The 23,375-nt window shown below is 33.2% G+C and overlaps 1 protein-coding gene across 2 annotated transcripts in view; it reads left to right on the top strand.

Annotated features, from left to right (window-relative positions):
* The window catches only part of Cdh19 (cadherin 19), a 104,097-nt gene that overhangs the window by 67,988 nt on the left and 12,734 nt on the right, over positions 1-23,375 (top strand). For both annotated transcript variants that reach the window (XM_026790046.1, XM_005368742.3), the window contains 2 exons: positions 11,418-11,539; positions 19,930-20,047. In XM_026790046.1, the coding sequence (XP_026645847.1) occupies positions 11,418-11,539; positions 19,930-20,047 (240 nt within the window). The remainder of the gene's footprint in view (positions 1-11,417; positions 11,540-19,929; positions 20,048-23,375) is intronic.

The raw sequence follows: 23,375 nt of genomic DNA, 5'->3' as shown, positions 1-23,375 counted from the left end.
CTCCTTCTGCTCCTGATTTGGACCTTGAGATTTCTGTCCGGTGTTCCAATGTGCGTCTCTGTCTCCTTTCATCGCCTGATGAAGGTTAATATTCAGGAGGATGCCTATATCAGGGATCATTTCTATAGTTTGTTTCTGCTTCACTTTTAGTATACTCTGAACTGTCTGTGGATCTAAGCCTGCCATTGCTATTGGAAGACTATCATTCCTCTGACAAGAGTCTTGTATCTGCATAGTTCCTAATCTGTGCAATAGCAAGGTTACCATCATTCTCAACCCTTTTCTTTCTTTCTGAATCCTGTCCTTGTGTCTCTGTCTCTCAGCACTGCTGTTTGCTAGTGAGAGAGATGAAGACTCCCTTTCATGGCCTGAATCATTACTCTCTGACCTGTTGTAACTGTTCTGTTCTAAAAGAGTATCTAGCAACTCCTCAGATGGTGTGGATGGAACTATGTCCTGTTGGTCAGGATTTAAGTCCAACCTTTCCTGTATTAGCATCCAGAAATAAGGAATATCTTCAGGGATGCTTTCTGGTTCATAATTACAATAATGTTGTTGGATTCTCATTTCCACTTCTTTCCATATGGTTTTGTCTAAGGTCCTATGCTGGAAAAACTGAGGGCATATTTCCTCTATAAATTTTAAAAAATTCTTGTATCTGATGCTGCTGTACTCTTTCTCTTCTGTCTTTTAATATATCTTTAATCAACTGCATAGTCACTTGATTGTTTTTTTTCCTTGTCCCATATTTTTATATTTACAAATTTTACTCCTGATATTACCGTCCCATTTTGGTATCTAATAGCATATTACTCACATATCCACTGATTTTTTTTCTCACGACTTCCTCACATCTGGTCACTTCTTTCTTGTTTTTGTGGTTTGCAGATCAACCTCATGTTTTCCTCAGACCTTCTGTTCCTTTCTCTGCTTTTTTCTCAGGGTTCAGTGGTCAGCCTCATATTGGGCATCATTATGTCAGGGTCTGTGACCCCAAGATAGAAACTATTTTCCCCTAACTAGACCAGTACAGAGGCACAGGAAATAATAAGACACAGTTCACATGGCAATCTCGGAAGGGCTTCTCAGGCTTCATCCATTCCTGAAAATCTACCTGCATTTATTATTCAAAACACCTTTTATCCCCCAGGAAAACCAAGGTGGATACTCATTAATATTTTCTTCCTGGGGGACCATAGTACTACCAAAAACACCTACATCTTAAGTCACCAGCTTTGGAATCAACACTTTTCCCCAGGTGATCTACATAATAACAAAAGAGAAGGAGCCATACATCTTCAGACTTTGTCAAGTGGTTAGCTTGTTTGACAGGAATGCAGCTGCCTTGGAAATTAAGCATGGCCAGAGAGCCTGGCTGCAAATATCTTGTATAAAATATGGTTTCACAGCTTCTCAGTTAACCATTTTAAATGTAGGGCTGTTTATACCTTTAAAGGCTTACTAGTTGCTTTATTTTCATATACAGCTTGAATGACTGGTGACCTTTATGGATAGTAACTTATAATATCCTTTCCAGAATTATGAGTTCCTGTGACTGCAGGAATGTTAATCTGGGTATTCTATTGCTGCAGAAGGTCAAAACCCCATAAATTTACTGGAACATTAGCCACATATGGCATCAGATTTCCACTTTAACCTTCTGGCCCAATAAAGTCAACCCATTTTATAATTTGTTTAGTTTGAGATATGGTTCCATTTCTAGTAATTAAACATAGGCCTCTTGAAGAGATCAATTTGGATGCCAAGATTCTCGAGTAATGACACTCACATTTGCACCTGTGTCCAACAAACCTACAATTACAATGCCATTTATATACACTCTTAGTTTTAGTTTTAATCATTTATAGAAGTCTGCCAGAATATGTTTCCTGTTTCCTATTGAAATTTTTTACTTATCCTCCATGTTTATGCCATCATCTATAACAATAAGGTCTTTTACAGAGCTCTGGGTTTTTTTGTTTTTTTTTTTTTTAATTTTTGTGGTTAGACATAGCCTCCATAGTTACTGCGAATGACTGGGCCACTTTTGACTTGGGGGAATGCAAACCATAAGTTACAACAGCATGCTTAATTTCTTTTAGACCATTCATTTGTATAGGTATCCATCTACCTTCTTTGGATCTTTTTGGGCCTGTAGAACTTGATGCTTTGTCAGAGTAGGTTACAGGGAAAAAAACTAAAACCTTGGGTAAGTCATCTCTGGCAGCTACTGCTGATGTTGAATCCTGAACTTGTGCCGTCTTTCCCTGTTCATCAGCTCCAATAATTTCCTCAGTTATTTCAAATCTTTACACTATTGTCTTCTGTAAAGCCTGAGTCTCCTGGCCTATATATATCTGTAAAAATTTCATTGAGGCAGCAAGCCTCTTGTCCTCATTCTGCACATGTGATTCTAAGAGATTAAATTTCACTTTTAAAGATAACCTTTCCTTGGACATCACTTGAATAGCATGCAGATTGTCATATTGGAGAGATACTCTATCTGCTAACTTATCATAACTTTTTATCAAATTTTGATTGTCAAAATCAACAGCATGAATATTTTTAGATAACTTATTACCCTTAGATATGGATTTAATATTTCTGTCATATTAATGTTATCATTTTAATGGTATTAATTCTGTCGACTAGCTGTTCATTATTAGTCTGTAAAGAGTGTATGATTCCTAAAAGTGCCATATTATTTCTTAATGGTAGAATATCAAGAAGAAAACTGAGTCCCAATCCCCAATAAATAAGCCTTGCACAGTACATTCCATAGTATTGGCAAAAAAGTTACTAAAAGTTAATGTAGTCTGCCATATTGATTTATTAATTACCTGTTGTGTGATCTGGAAAACTGTAATCCTATTGTCCAATAGATGTTGTGGTTGCAGAGTTGTGACTAGAAGCAATGCAACTGATGTCAACAGGATTGGTCCTATGCTGCTTTCATTTCTGAGCCACTTTAGTTTTCCACCTTTGTATTGGTTAAATACTAAGAAACATACCTTGCTTGACAAATTAAAAGCAATTAAATTAATTCCATACACGGAGCAAGAAAACCAGAACTCATGGGCAGGGAGCAGAAATCTGGAGCTGCACAAGTCACCACTTGGCAAGGAACCATGCCAGGGAATGCAGCAATCATACATATGCTTGGGAAATTTACAAGTTGCCACAAACAATAAACTCTGCTCTTGTGGGGGTTCTACAAAAAATAGCTTAGGTAAAAGAAAGCCAAGTGGGCAGGGTTGGGATACAGTCTGGACCGTGGACTAACTAGGCCATTAGTCCATTAGTCTCTCCACTCATTTAAGCATGAAGTCCAGATCCACGTGGGTGCCAAATGAAGGAAACTTAAAAGAAATCCCACACTAGCTCAGAATTGAGAAATAGATGGTTATTTATTTAGGGGTAGACTCACAAATCAGAATCCTCTGCTAAAATCGAGATCAGAAACAAAATCCCATATCTGGAAAAGACCCCAGATGCATGCTCTACATTGGCATATAGAATATAAGAGGCCATGCTCCAGTGTGTGGGTAACCACTGGCTGTAAGACTTCCTACAACAGCCTGAATAGCTCTTGTGAAAAATAACGTAACTAAGCTAAAGAGAAAAATTAAAAATTGAAAAAAATTTCTCTGTGAAATAATTTTCAGGTTGTAAAGATTGAAATTTGTCAAAACTCTAGAAGTAAATTATTTCAAGCTTTTTTCACACCTGAGGAGAATAAAATAAACAATTTGCCTTCTTCCAACAAATGTGCTAAAAATAAATGATTAGAAGAAACTTTAAAAAGTGTAGAGTGTATTTTATGTATGTTTGTTTATTTGTGGTACATGTATAAGTAAGTGTGGGTGCATATGTACTCATATATTGTGTATTTGGAGGTCAAAGGTAACTTGAGGGTGTTGATTCTTTCTTACTACTAAGTGAGGTCCAAAGAGAGATATCAGGTCTTCAAACACAGTGGATTGATTATGTATCTACTAAACAATGTAACTGACCCTATAATCAATATTTGAAGTCTCAAAATGCTCTAATCTTTATAAATTAAGAGAGAATAAAACTAACAAAAACATATTTCATAAAAATATACTAGATTATTGAACTAGTACTTTTAATAATTTTTTCATCTAAGGATTGTTGATAATGAGGGGAAAGAGCTAGTCAAATTGTTTTTTATGTCTTTTTTTCATTTAAGGATTAGATCAATGTAAAACTAAATTTTAGTGATTTAATTAATACAGTTTCTGTGTGGTTATGTAAAAGTAAGTTTAGTAAACTATAATCAACATTAATATAAATCATTAATTTGTAAGCCACTGCCCATTAAATTAATTAATTCAAAATTTATACATTTGAAATATTTACTATCTATTCTTTATCAATAAAAACTCAGAAATCAGATAATAAGAACCTGGTTTATAGTGAAATAGTGGAGAAGCAACCAATGATTCTAATGTCTCCTTTTTCTATTCAAAATGACTGAGAAAATTTAAGCCCTTCTAAATGCTCTCATTCTTCCAAACCATATGTCTATTGAAATATAACTATATTTGGATTTAAAAGCAAGTGTAAAATGGCCACAGATTTGATTATCATAGATGGCTAACTACTAACATACATTTTTTTAATCAACTTAAACTGTGTGAGAAGAGCCTTTAAGGACTAAAATTTTACTTGACATTTTAAAATGAGCTGCATATATACAATGCTTTAAACAAGAGTAGAAACATATATAGAGTATATTAAAACAAAAATAAGCAAAAATTTTTATTATTACAAAAATACCATAAATAAAAGTAGAAGCATATGTAAACCTATTTACAGTATAAAATAAACTAAAATTTGTATCAGCATATAAAATACCAAAAATGAGAGTAGAAGCAAATATACTGTATACAGTATAACCAATTTTTTATTATATACAAAAGTCCATACCAATATAAAATATTCAAGACTAGCCATTGCTTTATTAGTTTGAATACAGATTAATAATCTACCCATTTACCCTTTCATCACTATATTCCCCTATTTCTTTTCAGAATGAGTTCCCTGAGTCTAATCTCCTCTGAAAGTTTTCTTACTGATATGACCAATGACAACTTTTAAACAACCCCCAAACCATAATAATTATCTATAATCTACAGGTCAGTAGATTATTTTAAAAAAAACAATCTTTCCACTTCTTGAAAATGTGAATGTCATCTTTTTATAATTATTTCCTGTTGTCTGAGCATGAAAATTTCTTAAGGAGACCCTAATTTGAGTTAATGGTCAATTCCTTGGAGACATAGGTGATCCCTCGTTTCTGTGTGATGGGAAAGTGCAGGGCTTATCTGAAATACTGGCTGGAGTAGTCTAAAAAGCTGAACCATCTCAGACAATTGTCTTCACATTTTCTTGAGCAGTTGCAGTCTGAACATGATCTTTGAATGACATTTTCAGGTTAATGATATTAACATTTTGAGTGTAATATGCAGCAGATCTCAGAGAAGTTAGAACACTAAAATCTATTAAATACATCCTTGATATGCAAGTTTAATTCTGAGCTATCTAATTCAGACTCAAGCATAAAATTATGTACCTGAAGTCAGATAAAGCCTATTTCTAGAATTAGTTACTACTCTGTATGACCATTAATATTTCAAAAGAGAGTTTAAATATACAAGTTATAAATTTTGAAATTTTTACATCTTTGTAGTGATGAGGAGATCAGGCCTGCTTTTCATGCCACCCAGCTGCCACATGGCTAGCTTAGCCCCAGAATAATTACATGGAAACTGTATTCATTTAAACACTTCCTGGCCCATTAGCTCTAGCCTCTGACTGGTTAATTCTCACATCTTGGTTAACCCATTTCTCTTAATGTGTGTAGCACCACGAGGCGGTGGCTTACTGATTAAGATCCTAACCTACAACCATCTCAGGTTAGAGAATTATGGCATCTGCCTCACTTCCCTTCTTCCCAGCATTCTGTTCTGTCTACTCCACCTATCTAAATTCTGCCCTATCAAAAAGCCAAAATAGTTTCTTTATTAACCAATGAAAGTAACACATAGACAGATGACCCTCCTACATCACATTTTAAGACAGGTTTTAAGGAGTCAAAATAAATTCAAGATTATGAGATTGGGTCAATAGAATAGAATCTTTGTTTTGCTTTTGATCTTGTCCAATTCCAGCTGACTCTTCTTACATGAGATAGAGATTTTGAACTTTCCATCAATAATCATGTTTCCATTTATTGAAGGAGAGAGACACAACTGAACTTCAAATCAAGCTTTAATTCTTAGCTTGAAATTACAGAAAGATAATTTATTTTATATTTAGAGAACAGCAGAAACAAACATTTGGGAAGATGTATAAAATTTTATCCTTTTAGAAATGTGATATATCATTAGGCCAACTCCAGTTTCTTGGAACATTTTCTCTGGATGATTCATCCTTTGTCTACAGATGTCTCATTTGTCCAGTCATTCTCAGATTACTTATTTGGATTCTTTTATTCTCTTAGTAAGACAGAAACAAACCACACTTCAATCCTAATTATGGGGAGTTTCCAATTTTGGCAGGTTATATCTGATTAAATGGAAGACGTTTGTTAGTTTTATACATTTAGAGTAAATGGCCAGGTGGTTTGATGAACTATCACCTCTCCTAAACAGATGGTCTCTCCTATTTTACTCTAATCTTTATCAGTTCTGCTTGTATTCATAGCTTTTCTTTTCCCATAGAAACAAATCAATCCCTCTTTCTCAATGTAACACATATCAAGCTCTTCATTGTGAAATCAATACAAGTTTAAAGTATACATGGTGATTTAATTTGGCAATTTTTTTCCCTACTATCCAATGTCTCTCCTCAGTTGTCATTCCTTTCTCATATAATAATTAAAGGTAGTAAAACATTGTGCATTCTATCTCTGGAGAAAATTATTATAATTTTCTGTTTATTAATCATATTTTAAATTATGATTAGATCTTTATATAAATTCTTATCAAGTGAATTGTGTAGTATACCTGAAACATATTTTATAGTGAAATATGCAAAAAGACTGTTTCATTTTACTAGATTCATATGCTGGAACATTGTCAGTTTTAGTTTGTACAAGTATCCCCATGTTGGCCATAACTACTCATAATTCTATAATAACAGAATTAGATTTTTATTACTTTATTAATAAAACCATTCAAAATTTCTACTTCCTCCCCTCCTCACATTTCCCTCCAACTCTCCCACTTACCCTTCTTTCCTCCTTCCCCAGTCCTAAAAGAGGGCAGGGTACCCTGCCCTGTGGGAAGTCCAAGGTCTCCCCCTCTTCATCCAGGCCTAGGAAGACATGCAACCAAATATACTAGAATCCCAAAAAGCCAGTACATGAAGTAGAAACAAATCCCAGTGCCATTATCATTGGCTTCTCAGTCTTCCCCAATTGTCAGCCACATTCAGAGAGTCCAGTATGATGCCATGCTCATTCAGTCCCAGTACAGCTGGATTTGGTGAACTCCCATTAGATCAGACACATTGTCTCAGTGGGTTGACCAACGTTTTGTGGTCCTGACTTCCTTGCTCATATTCTCCCTCCTTCTGCTCTTAAACTGGACCTGGGGAACTCAGTCCAATGCTCCAAAGTGGGTCTCTGTTTCTATCTCCATCTGTCGCAAGGTGAAGATTCTATGGTAATATTCAAGATAATCATCAGGAAGATGCATATATTTTAATTTTCCAAACTCTATAAAATGAAACACATCTATTTACCAAATGTCATTTCTATTAGAACAATTTAAGTTACTCCCTGCAGGTTTGTTAATACAAACTGCAATTAGCACATTACCTTGGCTTATTATTAAGTGATTAAAAAATCTTTTCTACATAATTTTAAAATAATATTATGTTTCTTAGGAAATTCTGAGACTAGAAGCACATTTTCTACAAATATCTGATCAACTTCATCATTATGCTATACTAGACAGCCTACTGAACCTGTATAGAATCTGATAAGTGTTACATAAATGGGGTAATTTTAATTTCTGATTATTTCATATAACTGAATATATTGTAAAATTAATTCTGAATCAACTTCAGAATAACTCTAGTGGTTTCAATATGTAAAACAATTATATATATTAAGAAAAGAGGTTGGATAAAATCTAGTAATACCATGAGAATGAAATATAATTCTTTTGAAAAGACTTATCAGAGTTGTGAGCCACTTTTTCCTAAATTTCCTGACTTATGACCTATCTTTCCTGAACTCTTTGCATCAATATGAAATGTGGGGGGTTCCAGCAATTATTGTTCCTCATGGTATGTGAAGAAGAATCCAAACATTTTTATATAGATATAAGTCTTTTAATTCTGTAATACTTGTTGCTAATATTTAACAAGAAGTTACTGCAAGCTGTGTGACAATATTTGTTTTCTGTCTTGAAGGCAATTTCAACATTTGTAAATGGCACTACAATTTCTGCTGAGTCTATTTATGCCAATTGATGATGTCTTTATTTGACTTTCAGAATCAATTTGGAAGCATTTATTTAGAGCTTTTTGATATTCTTACTATGTTTTTATGACAAAAATAACTGTTCAAAGATATTATCATCTCTGTGCATAAGAATTTCTGTGGGGAATGTATAGAAGGTAAACTAACCAGAATACAAACAAACTCTAGATCCAAAGGATCAAGATGTGTATTCTGTAGCTTATTTTCTACCAAAGTCAATCATTTCTGAGATTTTATTGGACTATTTAGACCCTTCTCTCATTTTAATGTTTGAAATAAATTACTTAATTCTTGAGTAGTTAACACATTTACAGGTAATAGCCAGTTAATATTTCCCAGAAAATCTTAAAGTCATTAATACTTCAAAATAGATATCTCAAGCTTTGCACTCTCTGTGGTTGAATCCTTTTAAAACTATCTTATTTCCTAGGTAGTTCATATAATTAATTCTTAATTCTATTTCTAGAAGCAATTTGTAATCCCCAATAAATTAAAAGTTCTTTGACTCTTCTATCATGTATGTAAGGTATATGAGTTTAATCTCTAGAAAGAAATCATCCATATGGTTATACATTGAAGAGACTGTTTGCAAATTATTTTCAATGATAGTCCAAAATAATGACAAAACTTAGGCCTACTTAACATCTCTTTAAGAAGAACTTTCCAATGATACCTCTTAATAGGCTAGGAATTATTGTAAGTAGGCATTCTGAGGTCAATTTTTTTCTATAACCTGTTCATGTAAAGTTAAAAAAACATTGTTCTAAGTCAATAAACAATAGATTATACTTTAAGTAATAAAGATTGCAAGGGAATTCCAACATGTAAGGAGACCATTTTCTGAATCTCCTTATTTATGTGGTTCTTAGTTCTGTTAACATTATCAATTTTCCAGATTTTTTGAAATGACAAATAGACTAGTCAAGAAACTAGTCTATTCCTCAATATATTGAATATTTATCTGCTCCTGTTTCAACTGTTATGATTTCTATAATTTTTCTGTGGTCAAAGGCTGTTTCTCAACCAGACAGGCTTCTCAGTTAGCCATTTTAAATGGTAATGATACCTTTGAAAAATCAGCAGCTACTTTGCCCTGTTTATATACAACCTGAAATGTTGGTCATTTTTCTTTCTTTTTTTTTAAAGATTTATTATGTATACAGCATTTTGCCTGCATGTATGCCTGCACACCAGAAGAGGGCACCATATTTTATCATAGATGGTTGTGAGCCACCATGTGGTTGCTGGGAATTGAACTCAGGACCTCTGGAAGAGCAGACAGTGCTCTTAACCTCTGAGCCATCTTTCCAGCCCAGTCATTTTTCTTGATAATACCTTTTAATATTTTTCTCAGAAGTACGTATTAGTTTATGGTTTGTTTCTCAGATTGAAGGAATGTTAATTTGGGCTTTTCATTTATGTTACAAATCATGTCTTCATAAATTTATTGTTATTTAAGAAACCTATGTCCTTAATTTTCCTACCTATTCTTCTAGTCTTATAAAGTCAATTCTTTTTGCATGTTATTTTACCTGAGACAAAGTTTCTCTCCCTAGAAAGAGAATATTTATCTCCTGAAGAGACCAAATTTTTGCTAAGATACTGATGATATTGTTTTTACAATTGAAACTATTTCTACTAAACTATCAATTTCAATGCAATTTATTTGTATTATTAGCTTTGATCTTTGATTATGTATAACACCTTGCTCAAATAATTTTTCCATTCTTTCCTTAATAATTTGTTTTATCTAATAAAACTGTTATATTATCTAGACCAGTATGGCTTTTAACAACAGAAAGTTTTAAGTTTTCTTTTAAATTATTCTGATTAGGGACTCCCCAGTGCTGATAGGAATTTATTAACTAAATTTGAAATTATAGCATGCAAGAGGCTAACTAAAACATTTCCCTATGTCAAACTATTACCTTGTCTGTCCCTTTTTTATCTTCATTAATTATTCAATGACACTCTTTGTCACACCTTCTGCTTATTCCAGAAGGTTGTAGATTATCTCTAGAATAAATATTGTTTCTAGGAACCCCTTGCCTATAATCCCTTTCCAGAGTCTCTCTGTATATCCTCAGTCTAACAAAATTTCTATGGCTAATTTTGTTCATCTAGTAGTTATCTCTTCCCTCTGATTTAAAGTAAACTTTATTTTTAGTCTCAGCCATATCAGGATGCAATTAAAATACTCCAAAACATATACTTATTAAGTATTGTTATAAAGAATAATTGTATACCTTGCCATATAATAATGATATTATTATATTTATTCTGATCATGGGAATTATCTAATATTTATTTAATAACATAACTTGAACAGCAAGACAAGCCTCCAGTTTGTAATCTTTACTTTCACTTTACATCTGAACAACAAATTTTGGGTATTTAAGAAGGACATGGCTTGAAGCATTCTTTATAATGTACATTTTATCAGTTATGGCTTAATTTTAGTGTTTCAGAGAGTTGTTTCACTGTGATCATATAAAGCATTTTTAGTTATTTAAGGACCTCAGGAAATAACTTAATTCTGAGTGGGATCCTAGTGCCAGTATGACTATAAGAGAAATTTACAAAAGTAGAAATTTCTATTCTTAGTAAAATTCACTAGACTGATACAAACAAATCTTCTAGTTGCTGAGTGGAAGCACAGTGATCAAAGAACATTTTTTTATCTACTTTCACTTATCAAGGGCAAAAACCAGAACCTGTAGAAGAAAACAGTAAGTGGTGCTAGAACTGAGCATTGATTTCTGATAAGTGTATGAAATGCATAGTTCCCATACTTAGGTTTCCTTAAGGAAATATATCAATATACAGACAGCCTCTAATCCAATTTATTGCATGACTTTTAATAGAGATGTAATTAATTCCATTCTTTATGTTTAATTTGCAGACAATGTCCAACAGATTTCTTCAATTCCTGTGTATGTACAAGTTTTTAATATAAATGATCATGCTCCTGAGTTCTATCAATACTATGAGACTTATGTTTGTGAAAATGCTGAATTTGGTGAGGTAAGATAAGAAATCACAATAATTCAGCAAATAATGAGCAACAGCATATTTTATATTTTCTAAATATATATTAATTGGTAGTATAAGGCGCCATACTCTATATTACATAAAGTAAATAATTCTAGTTATATTCATTTTATTACAACTGTACATATATTCTATGCAATTTTATTTTCCTTTTTGGAAATACTATAGAATATAACACTATATTTTATGCCTCTCCTATGATAGTTTACTTTATAAAACCTTAGATTATTATCATGAACCAAACAATTTATTTTAAGACAGGCAGATATAACTGTTTGATCATTTTCCTTAGTCACCCTTTTATTCTCAAGTTAAAAATGTTTCATTCTATTATCTTAAAATATTTTATTTAAAGAAACTAACACAATATTGTAAATAAAGTGAAATATGCCACATATAATTGTTACAGAAAAACTGGCTTATAAAGATGGCCTTAATTATGCATATATGTATATATATATGTGTGTGTATATATGTATTTATATTGCTATATTATATGTACCTATATTGTTATATGTTACATATAATATATGATTAAATATTGTGTATTAGTATATATACTTATCATGCATGACAAGTAGGTATACACATCCTTTTTTTTTGGTTTTTTTGAGACAGGGTTTCTCTGTAGCTTTGGTGCCTGTGCAGGAACTTGTAGACCAGGCTGGCCTCGAACTCCCAGAGATCTGCCTGCCTCTGCCTCCCAATATATCTTAATACACACATCAACATAGGATAGTTGAATCCAACAAGAATGTTTTCACCCAAACTTACTAGTGAGATAACTAAGGGGCAAAAATATTACTTTGCTTTCTTCCTAGAGTTCTATTTCTCAGGATACGATACAAGAAAATGTGTGATGAATATAAAGAAGAAAGGAGGGATGTATTGGCATGGCAAATTTTTAATATTTAAATGTTTTAATTAAATTCTAGTGATCAAAAGTCAGAAAAATAATGTGTACAAAAAGGTATGGTGATGGCCAGAATAAAAGTATGATTTTTGTAGCACATGATACATGACTTGAACTGGAGAAAAGAAAATGGATTTATACACTGAACACACATGATGCATGAACATCAACATCAACAAGTATTAAAAGACAATGAGTTTGTTAGAAATTTTGGCCTAGAAGTTATCAGAGAATGATAGAGACCAGTAGAGACAGAGAATAAGAATCATGGAGAAATAACTGTAGCCAAGATAATGACTTACTATGCTTTACATGAAAGAAGAAAGCAAAGAATAGATACACAGAAATTTGATTTATGATTTTGTGTTTAAAGTTTAATACACAATTATTAAATTCTATGATTATGTCATTTAATCATAAATCATACTTTTTGCAATTTATATTTTATGAATGCTGAATTAAGAACCCTTTCTGATATAAAACTAGCAGTGCAATAAGATAAAAACAGTTGTTAAGTAATTCATACATTATTTTCAAAAGTATTAAGTTTTTGTGGTGGGAAGAAGAAACAAAGAGACCAACGAAATGTGGACAATGACATTAGGAAGGATGTGAACAGAATATTTAGGGGAAATCCCATTAGAATGTGACAGTTTTAATGAACTCCTGAAGTGGGAAGAGAAAACAGTGAATGTATCAAACTTTACATTATCCAGGGGACTGGTAGGGTATGTGCCCTTCATTTGACACTGGTAGTGGCTAGAGCAAATAAGCTGTTAGAGCAGGGGACTGCCTCATATGTATAGAGAAGGACCAATACTAAATAGAATGGTTCATGGATTTCAGGGAAATAGTACAGTCCAAGTCATGGTAGTTTATGAGCTAAAGACTGGGATTTACATTTTTTCTCTCAGAATAAAGTCTTAATTTAGTGGAGAGTTTAAACAAGAATAAATGGAAAGATTTTATATGGTTTTCTGGACACATACTTACATATTGACATACAGTGGAGCTCTTCTATAGGAAGACATGCCCTCCAGTTATCATAGTACAAAGCAAGGGACAATGAGTTCTCACAATGTGAAAGTATTGAAGGTAGTGGTTGAAGCCACCTTATCTTTCATATAACATGAGAATACAGATGTTGTAAAAGAATGGAATCATGATAAAACTAGAAAAGGTGACTTATGAATGAATTCCAATGGATCAGTCATTATATCTGAAAATAAAAAGATGTTTTGCCTTGTTAAAATAATATTTGGGAGAAGAAAAGTGAAGAAATGAACAGTTCATCTGTAAACTTTAAAATTGTCTGGTGTGCAGACAGAATGCTGTATACATAATTAATAAATAGAAACTTAAACAAAAAAATTGTTATGTAGACTCATGGACATCAATATAGCATTAAAAGGAAAAGCCCCTTATTGACAAGATAAACTTGAATATAACATTCACCTGTGAGATATGATAAGCAACGACAACTAGAGACTGAGACAGAGAAGAAAATATTTGAAAACCTTAGGTAAATAGAAAATGTTATTATCTAGAAAGGAAATATAATTTAAATTTCCTGCTCATAGAATGGAGAGTGATGTGGGATGTCCTTCTGTATATGTGTTGTTTTTATTAGTTCATGAATAAAGATTTATTGACCTACAGCAGGGCAGAAAAAAAGCCAGTCAGGAAATCCTAATAAAGATATATATCTATATATCTATATCTATATATAGATATCTATATATCTATATTTATATATCTATATATATCTAGATATCTATATCTATATCTATCTATATATCTATATATCTATATCTATATCTATATCTATCTCTATCTATCTATCTATCTATCTATCTATATATCTATATATATATATATATTAGTTGGAGTCAAGGAGATGACATGTGACTGCTGAAGGAAAAGGATACCAAAATTTAGAGGAAGGCCATAGTCTCATGGTGATACACAGATTAATAGAAATGGGTTAATTTAAGATGTAAAAGTTAGCTAAGAGCAGGGTGGTGGTGGTGCATGCCTTTAATCCAACACTTGGGAGGCAGAGGCAGGGAGATCTCTTTAAGTTTGAGGCCAGCCTGGTCTACAAGAGCTAGATCCAGGACAGCCTCCAAAACTACAGAGAAACCCTGTCTCAAAAAACAAACAAACAAAAAACAAAAGAGTTAACTACAATATACCTAACCTATTGACCAAAACAGTGTTAATCATCAGGCAATAAAAGCAACACATTTAGAGAAGTACATACCATATCAGGGAAGAACAGAAAAGTTCCTTTTGAGTTGAAATTTCAAATTTTACAAATTTCAAAAATTATATTGAATAAAAAATGTTATAAAATTGTAGTATATATGTTATTAACAGTGGATACTGTCTAATAAGGAAATGAAGAATATGGAGCTGGCTAGATAGTTTTTTTATGAGTGTATAATAGAATTATGCCAAAGACAAACAAAATACATGAGCATATGTGGGTACAAAATATGTGTAAACACATTCACCTCAAAATGTATGTCATGACACATGCATACTCCACACAAATAATATTGTGAAGATTATTTTGCTTAAAATCAACCATTGTTATTGATCAAATAAAGGCATTATTGTAAAGAAAACTAAGAAGGTGAGACAACTTGTTGGGGGCACTTAAGTCTTTTACACCCATACATCTCACAAACTCAATGCATAAATGTGAGCTGACAAGGAAAATAGCAATAGGCATGCTGACACAGAGAGGGGAGTGTCTCTCAGGACTGAACCATGCAGAAAGGCCTAGAGTTAATAAAGAAATGCTGGGAGTGGAAAAATAGTTGTCTTCACTGAAGAGCATTCCACTCTACTACGTGATTCTGTAGCTGTTACCAAAAGACATTGTACTTAAGTATTCCCAAACTAGTATATATCAAAATATATTTCTGCAACAGCAAAGATTGAAAGTGAAAGCCATAAATGTGTAGTTATATAGAAGAGTTTGGAGGGAGGAAATAATAAAAATATGTATATATTGTTGAAATAAGAGCAGCGGGCTGCTTCCCGCCACCCGGCTACCTTTACCTGAAATAATTACGCGGACACTGTATTCTTTTAGACACTGCTTGGCCCATTAGCTCTAGCCCTTACTGGCTAATTCTGATATCCTGATCAACCCATTTCTAATAATCTGTGAGCACCGGTCTTAGTGAGCACCGGTCTTACCGGGAAGTTTCTAGCCTATGTCCATCCTGGGTCGGAGCTTCATCACGTGTGTCTGCCTGGGAGCCAGGAGCAAGGTATCTCTGCTCCAGAGAGCAGAGCTGTCGAGTCTTAGCTCACTTCCTCTTCCTCCCAGCATTCTGTTCTGTTTACTCCTCCCACCTATGTTTTAACCTATCAGGGCAAGCAGCTTCTTTATTTAATTAACCAATGACCTTCCTCCATCAATATATTTTCACTTTTTTGTACCATTGGCTTCTTGGCCCTTTCACTTGTTTTTTCTTTCCTCCCACTGTCCACCTATCATAGCTCAGTTTGGTCAAGTCCCCTCTGTGTTCTACCAGGTGTCCATGCCTCTGGCTATTCTCTTCTTGTTATCTACAATAACCGGTCTCTTCCACCATTCCCAGAAGCAGTCATATCTTTTCTTTCCTTTTTATTTTTTTTTATTTTCATTGGTTTTAAAAATTTCTAAAGTTGCATATTAACTCATATGTGTTGGCCAAATTTATGAAGTACAAACTCTTGAACAACAGGAACTTAGCATTTTCTTGTAATAAACTAGTTTCAAAGCTCACTGATAATAAGTGATTTGCAGGATGATCACCAGAATTTTTACCTTATTTGTGTGACTATAGTGTTCAAACATTAATTTTTGATGTCAGGATATTTAACTGATGGGGGTTTGAATAAGAATGATATCATTTGAATGCTTTGTTCCCATGTGCTGAATTGTTGCAAAATATTAGGAAGTGTTGTGTACTTTGAGTAGATGTATCCTTCTTGAAGAATGTGTGTCACTAGAAGTAATGAGGTAAGAACAAGTAAAACTTAGTCTTGCTTTCTGTCTGCCTGTGGATTGGAATATAGTACTCTGTTCCTTCTCCAGCACCATGCTTGCCTACTTGCTTCCATTCTGCCTGCAATGCTGGGAATGTTCTAAACTTCTAAAGTTGTAAGCAAGCCCCTCAGAAACGTTTTCCTCTAAAGTGTTGTCTTGATCATGGTGTTTGTTCACAGCAGCAGAAGAGTAATTGAAACACCTCCTTCATCTGCTCAGTCTCAAACTTTACTAGCATGATAAATATTACCAGAATTCCGAAACTGTCACATGTTCCTCTGCTTTTCATATTGATCGTCTGAATGCTCTAAACTTTGTGAAATGATTTTTATGGTCAGATTTCTTTTTACTGGCATTGTAAGTATAAAACAAATAAATACATATAAATTTGAGTTATAAACTACACTCAGCTTATTTTGTCTTAGAAAATTGGAATAGTGACTGCTTGGAATAAAATTTTAAAAGCACCCAAACGGATACTTTTTTCTTGTTATAGCATTCATCATAGAGGGTTTTGAATTACAAAAAGTTTTGCAGACTCATTAAATATAAGAAATTATGGAAGAACTTTGGTAGTGAAATAACATCTGTGTTCAATATATTGACTATATGAAGGATGTAAACATGGTATCACTCGTTGAATAATTTAGATTCAAAGTCATTGAAAATAGAATCATTTTTAGTATCAAATTAGACCACATTAAATTTCCTTTTTTGAATTGCATCTAAGTGTGTCATTAAAACATATATATTGCATTATATGTACAGCATATCAATATACATATAGACTAGTATATAAAATAATTATAAAATTAATAATGAATACCCATTTCTATAATAGGCAGAGTAGCTCTAAAAGACACTCAAAGTACAATGTATAGTGAATTCTTATTTTGATTGATTAAAACATTCACATGAAACGTAATATAAGTATTTATAAAATTAAATCACTAACAATTTATTTAAAAAATTACTTTGAATATTAGCTATGATAATATATATCAGTGAATAAATTATAGGTGAGTTTGTATTAAAGTTGTTTATTTTCAAATTGTGTAAGTTGACAGAATGTATTTTCATTCTGGAATTCACAGATAATTATAGATAGAAAATCCAATGTATTATGTAAAAGGAACTTAGACAAAATCATACACATCGAGCAAACAAATACCAAAAATAGAACTATCAAAATTAGCTATAATCTTGGAAAATTCCTATCACTTTTTCCTAAATTCATTATTAGTTTATCCTTACTTTTAAGTCTTTTAATTCATTAATGATATAAAGACCTCAGTAGGCCGGAGTTAGCGAAATATAATAGTTTAGATAAGTAATCAACACTAAGTATACATAGTTTTAGATTTATTTGCACAATGAAATACATGATTTCTATTGCTGAATTTTAAGGAAATAAATATTAATATTAAATAATCAGTTAATTAATATTAATATCCATTTCTTAAAGATTTGTTTTTACTTAAAATGTATATGTACTTAAGGTTGAATGCATTATTTTAATAATACCTCTTTGATAGATTAAGATTTGATTATGTCTATGGGTTCTTTATTAAAATTAATAGAAGTAGTTTGTTTTACTTCAAATCCAGCTATGAATCAAATATCAGTTTATCTATATTTTTTAAACTGATCTATTCCATTTGTTTCTAATATAAACACTGTATTTTGGCTAATTTTAATTAAGCATTTTAGAAAACACAACAAAACCAAAGGATTTCATCTTCTGAAGCCTTCCTTTATTAAAGGAATTTTTTTCAATAAAGTTTACATTTATCACACAACTTCAAATGAAATGATTAACTATATTCATGTCACCAAGGTAAATGTGACAGTTATGATTTGTTACAAATACTTCTTTAGTTAGACAAATAAATCCAAAACTGTGTGATCAGTAACAATCTAAAACATTACCTTATACTGTCTGATGTGGGAATCCCCTCTGTGTGCTGTGAATACCATTAATGAATAAAGAAACTGCTTTGGACCTATATCAAGGTAGCATGTATGTAGGCAAGGAAAGCTGGGCTGAATGCTGAGAGAAAAGAGGGTGAAGTCAGAGAGAAGTCATGGAGCCTTCACTGGAGACAGATATGCTGAAAGTTTGCTTGTAGGCCATGACCTTGTGATGATGCACAGATTAATGGAGATGGGTTAAATTAATATGTAAGATTGAGCCAATAAGAAGCTAGAGCTAATGGGCCAAACAGTGATTTAATGAATACAGTGTCTGTATGGTTATTTCTGGGCTAAGCTAGCTGGGTGGCCAGGAAGCAACAAGCAGTCTCCCACTACAACTAACCTCACCAGAAAAAGTTTTCTTGGTGAGGCCATAGCATAACTGTAGTGATGTATAAAAGCTTTTTAAAAACATGTTCAGGTGAACCTATAAAGGAATCTTAAAAGCTTAATGTTCAAACACAGCCTAGTGTCTGACTTTAGATAACTTGTATGTGGCATAGTATGGATCAAGAATACTATAATCTTAAAATCCTGCCCTCACTCATCAAGATAAAAAAAAACATAATCTATTTTAAAATAAAAATACTGTCTTGAAATCATGTGATACTTTCTTATTACTACAATCATAAGATGAATAAAACTTTTCTTTCTGTATTTTCTTTTAAAAATTTAGGATTTAGTTAAAAGCAAATATTTTTGTGAAAACATAAGTCAATATGGACATGTAATGTACAGATTGCTTCTGTTTTATAAGTCTGTTCTGAATTCATGTAGGAAAATAACTGTTCATTGAAGTATAACTTATCAATTTGGATATTTCAACTTACAGTCAAGTGAAGATTTAATTGAAACACTATTAAAGACATTTTGATTTTAGAAAATATAAAATACTAACTACTGCAATTAATTTAATTTAATCTTGAGAATTAATCACTATCTTACTGTGTGATAATGTCTAGTTTATCTCTTCCCTCATTAAAATGATCAGACTTATGACTTGACATAAAAGAATTAATTGAGAACTGATTTGATTTCATCTGAATTTCTTTACAATTTTATGATTTGAGATAGAGTGTCATTTATTTGATGGTAAAAATTTGTCTATCATCTTTGTGAGTCAAAAGCAGTCATACATTGTCTGAAAGCGTTAAATGTATCATTTCTGAAAACTAATTACAAAATTAATTACTTTAGGAAAAAAGATAATTGCTCTAAATATGTGTATAACTAGAAAGTCAACATCATCATGACTTAATCTACAAATAATAATGACTGCATAGCAGATGAAGATCAGGAATAAAAATTGAAGTATTTAAGAAATATAGAGATTTTGCTAAAGTAATTTTAAGAAATATTATATAATAAGAGCATTGACCAATTTATTTTTCCCAATTATCACAATCAAATTTCTTAATAATTTTCTAGATAATTCAGACCATAAGTGCAATAGACAGAGATGAATCCATTGAACATCACCATTTTTACTTCAATCACTCGGTGGAAGACAGAAATAATTCAAGTTTTATACTAAGAGACAATCAAGGTAACTGTTCATCTATAAGTGTGTTTAGTGGAATCTTTTATCTTTTACACCAATGGATTTGGTGAACTGATTATTTAACAGTCTTGCAATATGAAAAATGGAACAAGACCAATGGCTAAAATGGAAAATAATGCAAATTCAAGTTTGAAGGCCACTGATTCTGTTACTCCTTATATTTCTTCAAATTAGAAGCACATTTAGAAGTCATTAGTGAGGGGTTATAGATTTAATTTTTTGTGTACTATACATATGTAAGCCTATGAGTTTGTTTTATAGCACCTTGATATTAAATTTTAAATAGAATGCTATTCTTGGTTATGGGATACTATAAAGACTTACAGGCTTCCAAATATCCTTATGGTGGTGACATCACAGCTTTTTAATCATCGTGGACTCTTTCCAATATCAGTGTAATGATGAAGAGCAAATAACCTATATTTAAAGTTACAATGAGTGTGCCTTAATTATGAATATCTTAGAACACTAATTAACTTACACAAACATAGTGTTTAAATCTGTTCATTATCTTAGAACACAAAGACTTTATTAATTAAAGAATAATTATTCTGAAGTTAGAATTTTGTTCCAAAAGGCAAACTTTCTTTTACTTCTCTTTAAAGACAATAACTTCTAAAATTATATTTTTTCTTCTTTTTTTATTAAATTTTTTTTATTGAAAAATTCCTGCCACCTCCCCGCCTCCCTTTTCCCTCCCCCTCCCCCACTCCCCACGCCCTGCTCCCCTCCTTCTCCTTCTCCAGTCCAAAGAGCAGTCAGGTTTCCCTGCTCTGTGGGAAGTCCAAGGTCCTCTCCCCTCCATACAGGTCTAGGAAGGTGAGCATCCAAACAGGCTAGGCTCCCACAAAGCCAGTATATGCAGTAGGACCAAAACTCAGTGCCATTGTTCTTGGCTTCTCAGCAGCTCTCATTGTCCACCATATTCAGAGAGTCCGGGTTTATCCCCTGCTTTTTCAGTCACAATCCAGCTGGCCTTGGTGAGCTCCCAATAATTCAACCCCACTGTCTCAGTGGGTGGGTGTCCCCCTCACGGTCTTGCTTCCTTGCTCATGTTCTCCCTCCTTCTGTTCCTCATTTGGACCTTGGGAGCTCAGTCCATTGCCCCAATGTCTCTATTTCCATCTATCGCCAGATAAAGGTTCCATGGTGCTATGCAAGATATTCATTAGTATGGCTATAGGATTGGGCCCTTTCAGGCTCTCTCTCCTCAGCTGCCCAAGGACCTAGTTGGGTACATCTCTCTGGACCCCTGGGAACCCCTCTAGAGTCAGGGCTCTTGCTAAACCTAAAATGGATCCCTTAATTAAGATATATACTTCCCTGCTCCCATATCCATTTTTCGATTATCCCTACCATCCCATTCCCCCAAGCACTCTCCATCCTCCCCTTCTCACTAATTTCTCCCCATCTCCCCTTTCCCCATCCCACCCCACCCCCCAGTTCCCAATTTTTGCCCATCAATCTTGTCTATTTCAAATATCCAGGAGGATAACTGTATGTTTTTCTTTGGGTTCACCTTCTTATTTAGCTTCTCTGGGATCATGAATTATAGGCTCAATGTCCTATATTTATGGCTAAAAACCAATTATAAGTGAGTCCATCCCATGTTCATCTTTTTGGGCCTAGGTTACCTCACTCAGGATAGTGTTGTCTATTTCCATCCATTTGCATGCAAAATTCAAGATGTCATTGTTTTTTACCACTGGGTAGTACTCTAATATGTATATATTCCACACTTTCTTTATCCATTCTTCCATTGAAGGGCATCTAGGTTGTTTCCAGGTTCTGGCTATTACAAATAATGCTACTGTGAACATAGTTGAACAATGCTTTTGTAATATGATAGGGCATCTCTTGGGTATATTCCCAATAGTGGTATTGCTGGTTCCTGGTGTGATTGATCGCGAATTTCTTGAGAAACTGCCACACTGATTTCCAAAGTGTTGCACAAGTTTGCTTACCCACCAGCAATGGATGAGTGTACCCTTTACTCCACATCCTTTCCAGCAAAGGATATCATTGGTGTTTTTGATTTTAGCCATTCGGACAGGTGTAAGGTGGTATCTCAAAGTTGTTTTGATTTGCATTTCCCTGATGGTTAAGGAGGTTGAGCATGACCTTAAGTGTCTGTTGGCCATTTGAACTTCTTCTGTTGAGAATTCTCTGTTCATTTCAGTACCCCATTTTTAAAATTGGGTTAATTAGCATTTTAGAGTCTAGTTTCTTGAGTTCTTTATATTTTTTTGAGATCAGACCTTTGTCTGTTGTGGGGTTGGTGAAGATCTTCTCCCAGTCAGTGGGTTGCCTTTTTGTCTTAGTGACAGTGTCCTTTGCTTTACAGAAACTTCTCAGTTTCAGGAGGTCCCATTCATTCAATGTTGCCCTTAATGTCTGTGCTACTGGGGTTATATGTAGGAAGTGGTCTTCTGTGCCCATGTGTTGTAGAGTACTTCCCACTCTCTTCTATCAGGTTCAGTTTGTTCAGATTGATATTGAGGTCTTTAATCCATTTGGACATGAGTTTTGTGCATGGTGATAGATATGGATCTATTTTCATTCTTCTACAGGTTGCCAACCAGTTATGCCAGCACCATTTGTTGAAGATGCTCTCTTTCTTCCATTGTATACTTTTAGCTCCTTTATTAAAAATCAGGTATTCATAGGTTTGTGGGTTAAAATCCAGGTTTTCTACTAGATTCCATTGATCGACTTCTCTGTTTTTATGCGAATACCAAGCTGTTTTCAATACTGAAGCTCTCTAATAGAGTTTGAAATCAGGGATGGTAATGACTCTAGAAATTCCTTTATTGTATAGGATTGTTTTGGCTATCCTGGGTTTTTGTATTTCCATGTAAAGTTGATTATTGTCGAATATCATTGAATCTATAGATTGCTTTTGGGAGAATTGCCATTTTTACTATGTTGATCCTCCCAATCCAAGAGTAAGAGAGATACTTCCATTTTCTGGTATCCTCTTCAATTTCTTTCTTCAAAGATTTAAAGTTCTTGTCAAATAGATCTTCCACTTCCTTGGTCAGAGTTACCCCAAGATATTTTATGCTATTTGTGGCTATCGTGAAAGGTGATGCTTCTCTCAATTCCCTCTCTGAATCCTTATTCTTAGTGCATAGGAGGGCAACTGATTTTTTGGAGTTGATCTTGTATCCTGCCACACTACTAAAGGTGTTTATCAGCTGTAGCAGTTTTTTGGTAGAGCTTTTGGCTTCACTTATGTATACTATCATATCATCTGCAAATAACGAAAGTTTAACTTCTTCCTTTCCAATTTGAATCCCCTTATGTTGTCTTA

The sequence above is a fragment of the Microtus ochrogaster genome, unplaced genomic scaffold (assembly GCF_000317375.1).
Source record: "Microtus ochrogaster isolate Prairie Vole_2 unplaced genomic scaffold, MicOch1.0 UNK39, whole genome shotgun sequence".
Lineage (NCBI taxonomy): Eukaryota > Metazoa > Chordata > Mammalia > Rodentia > Cricetidae > Microtus > Microtus ochrogaster.
The sequence above is the reverse complement of the archived record's forward strand: the minus strand, read 5'-3'. Positions and strand labels throughout refer to the sequence as shown.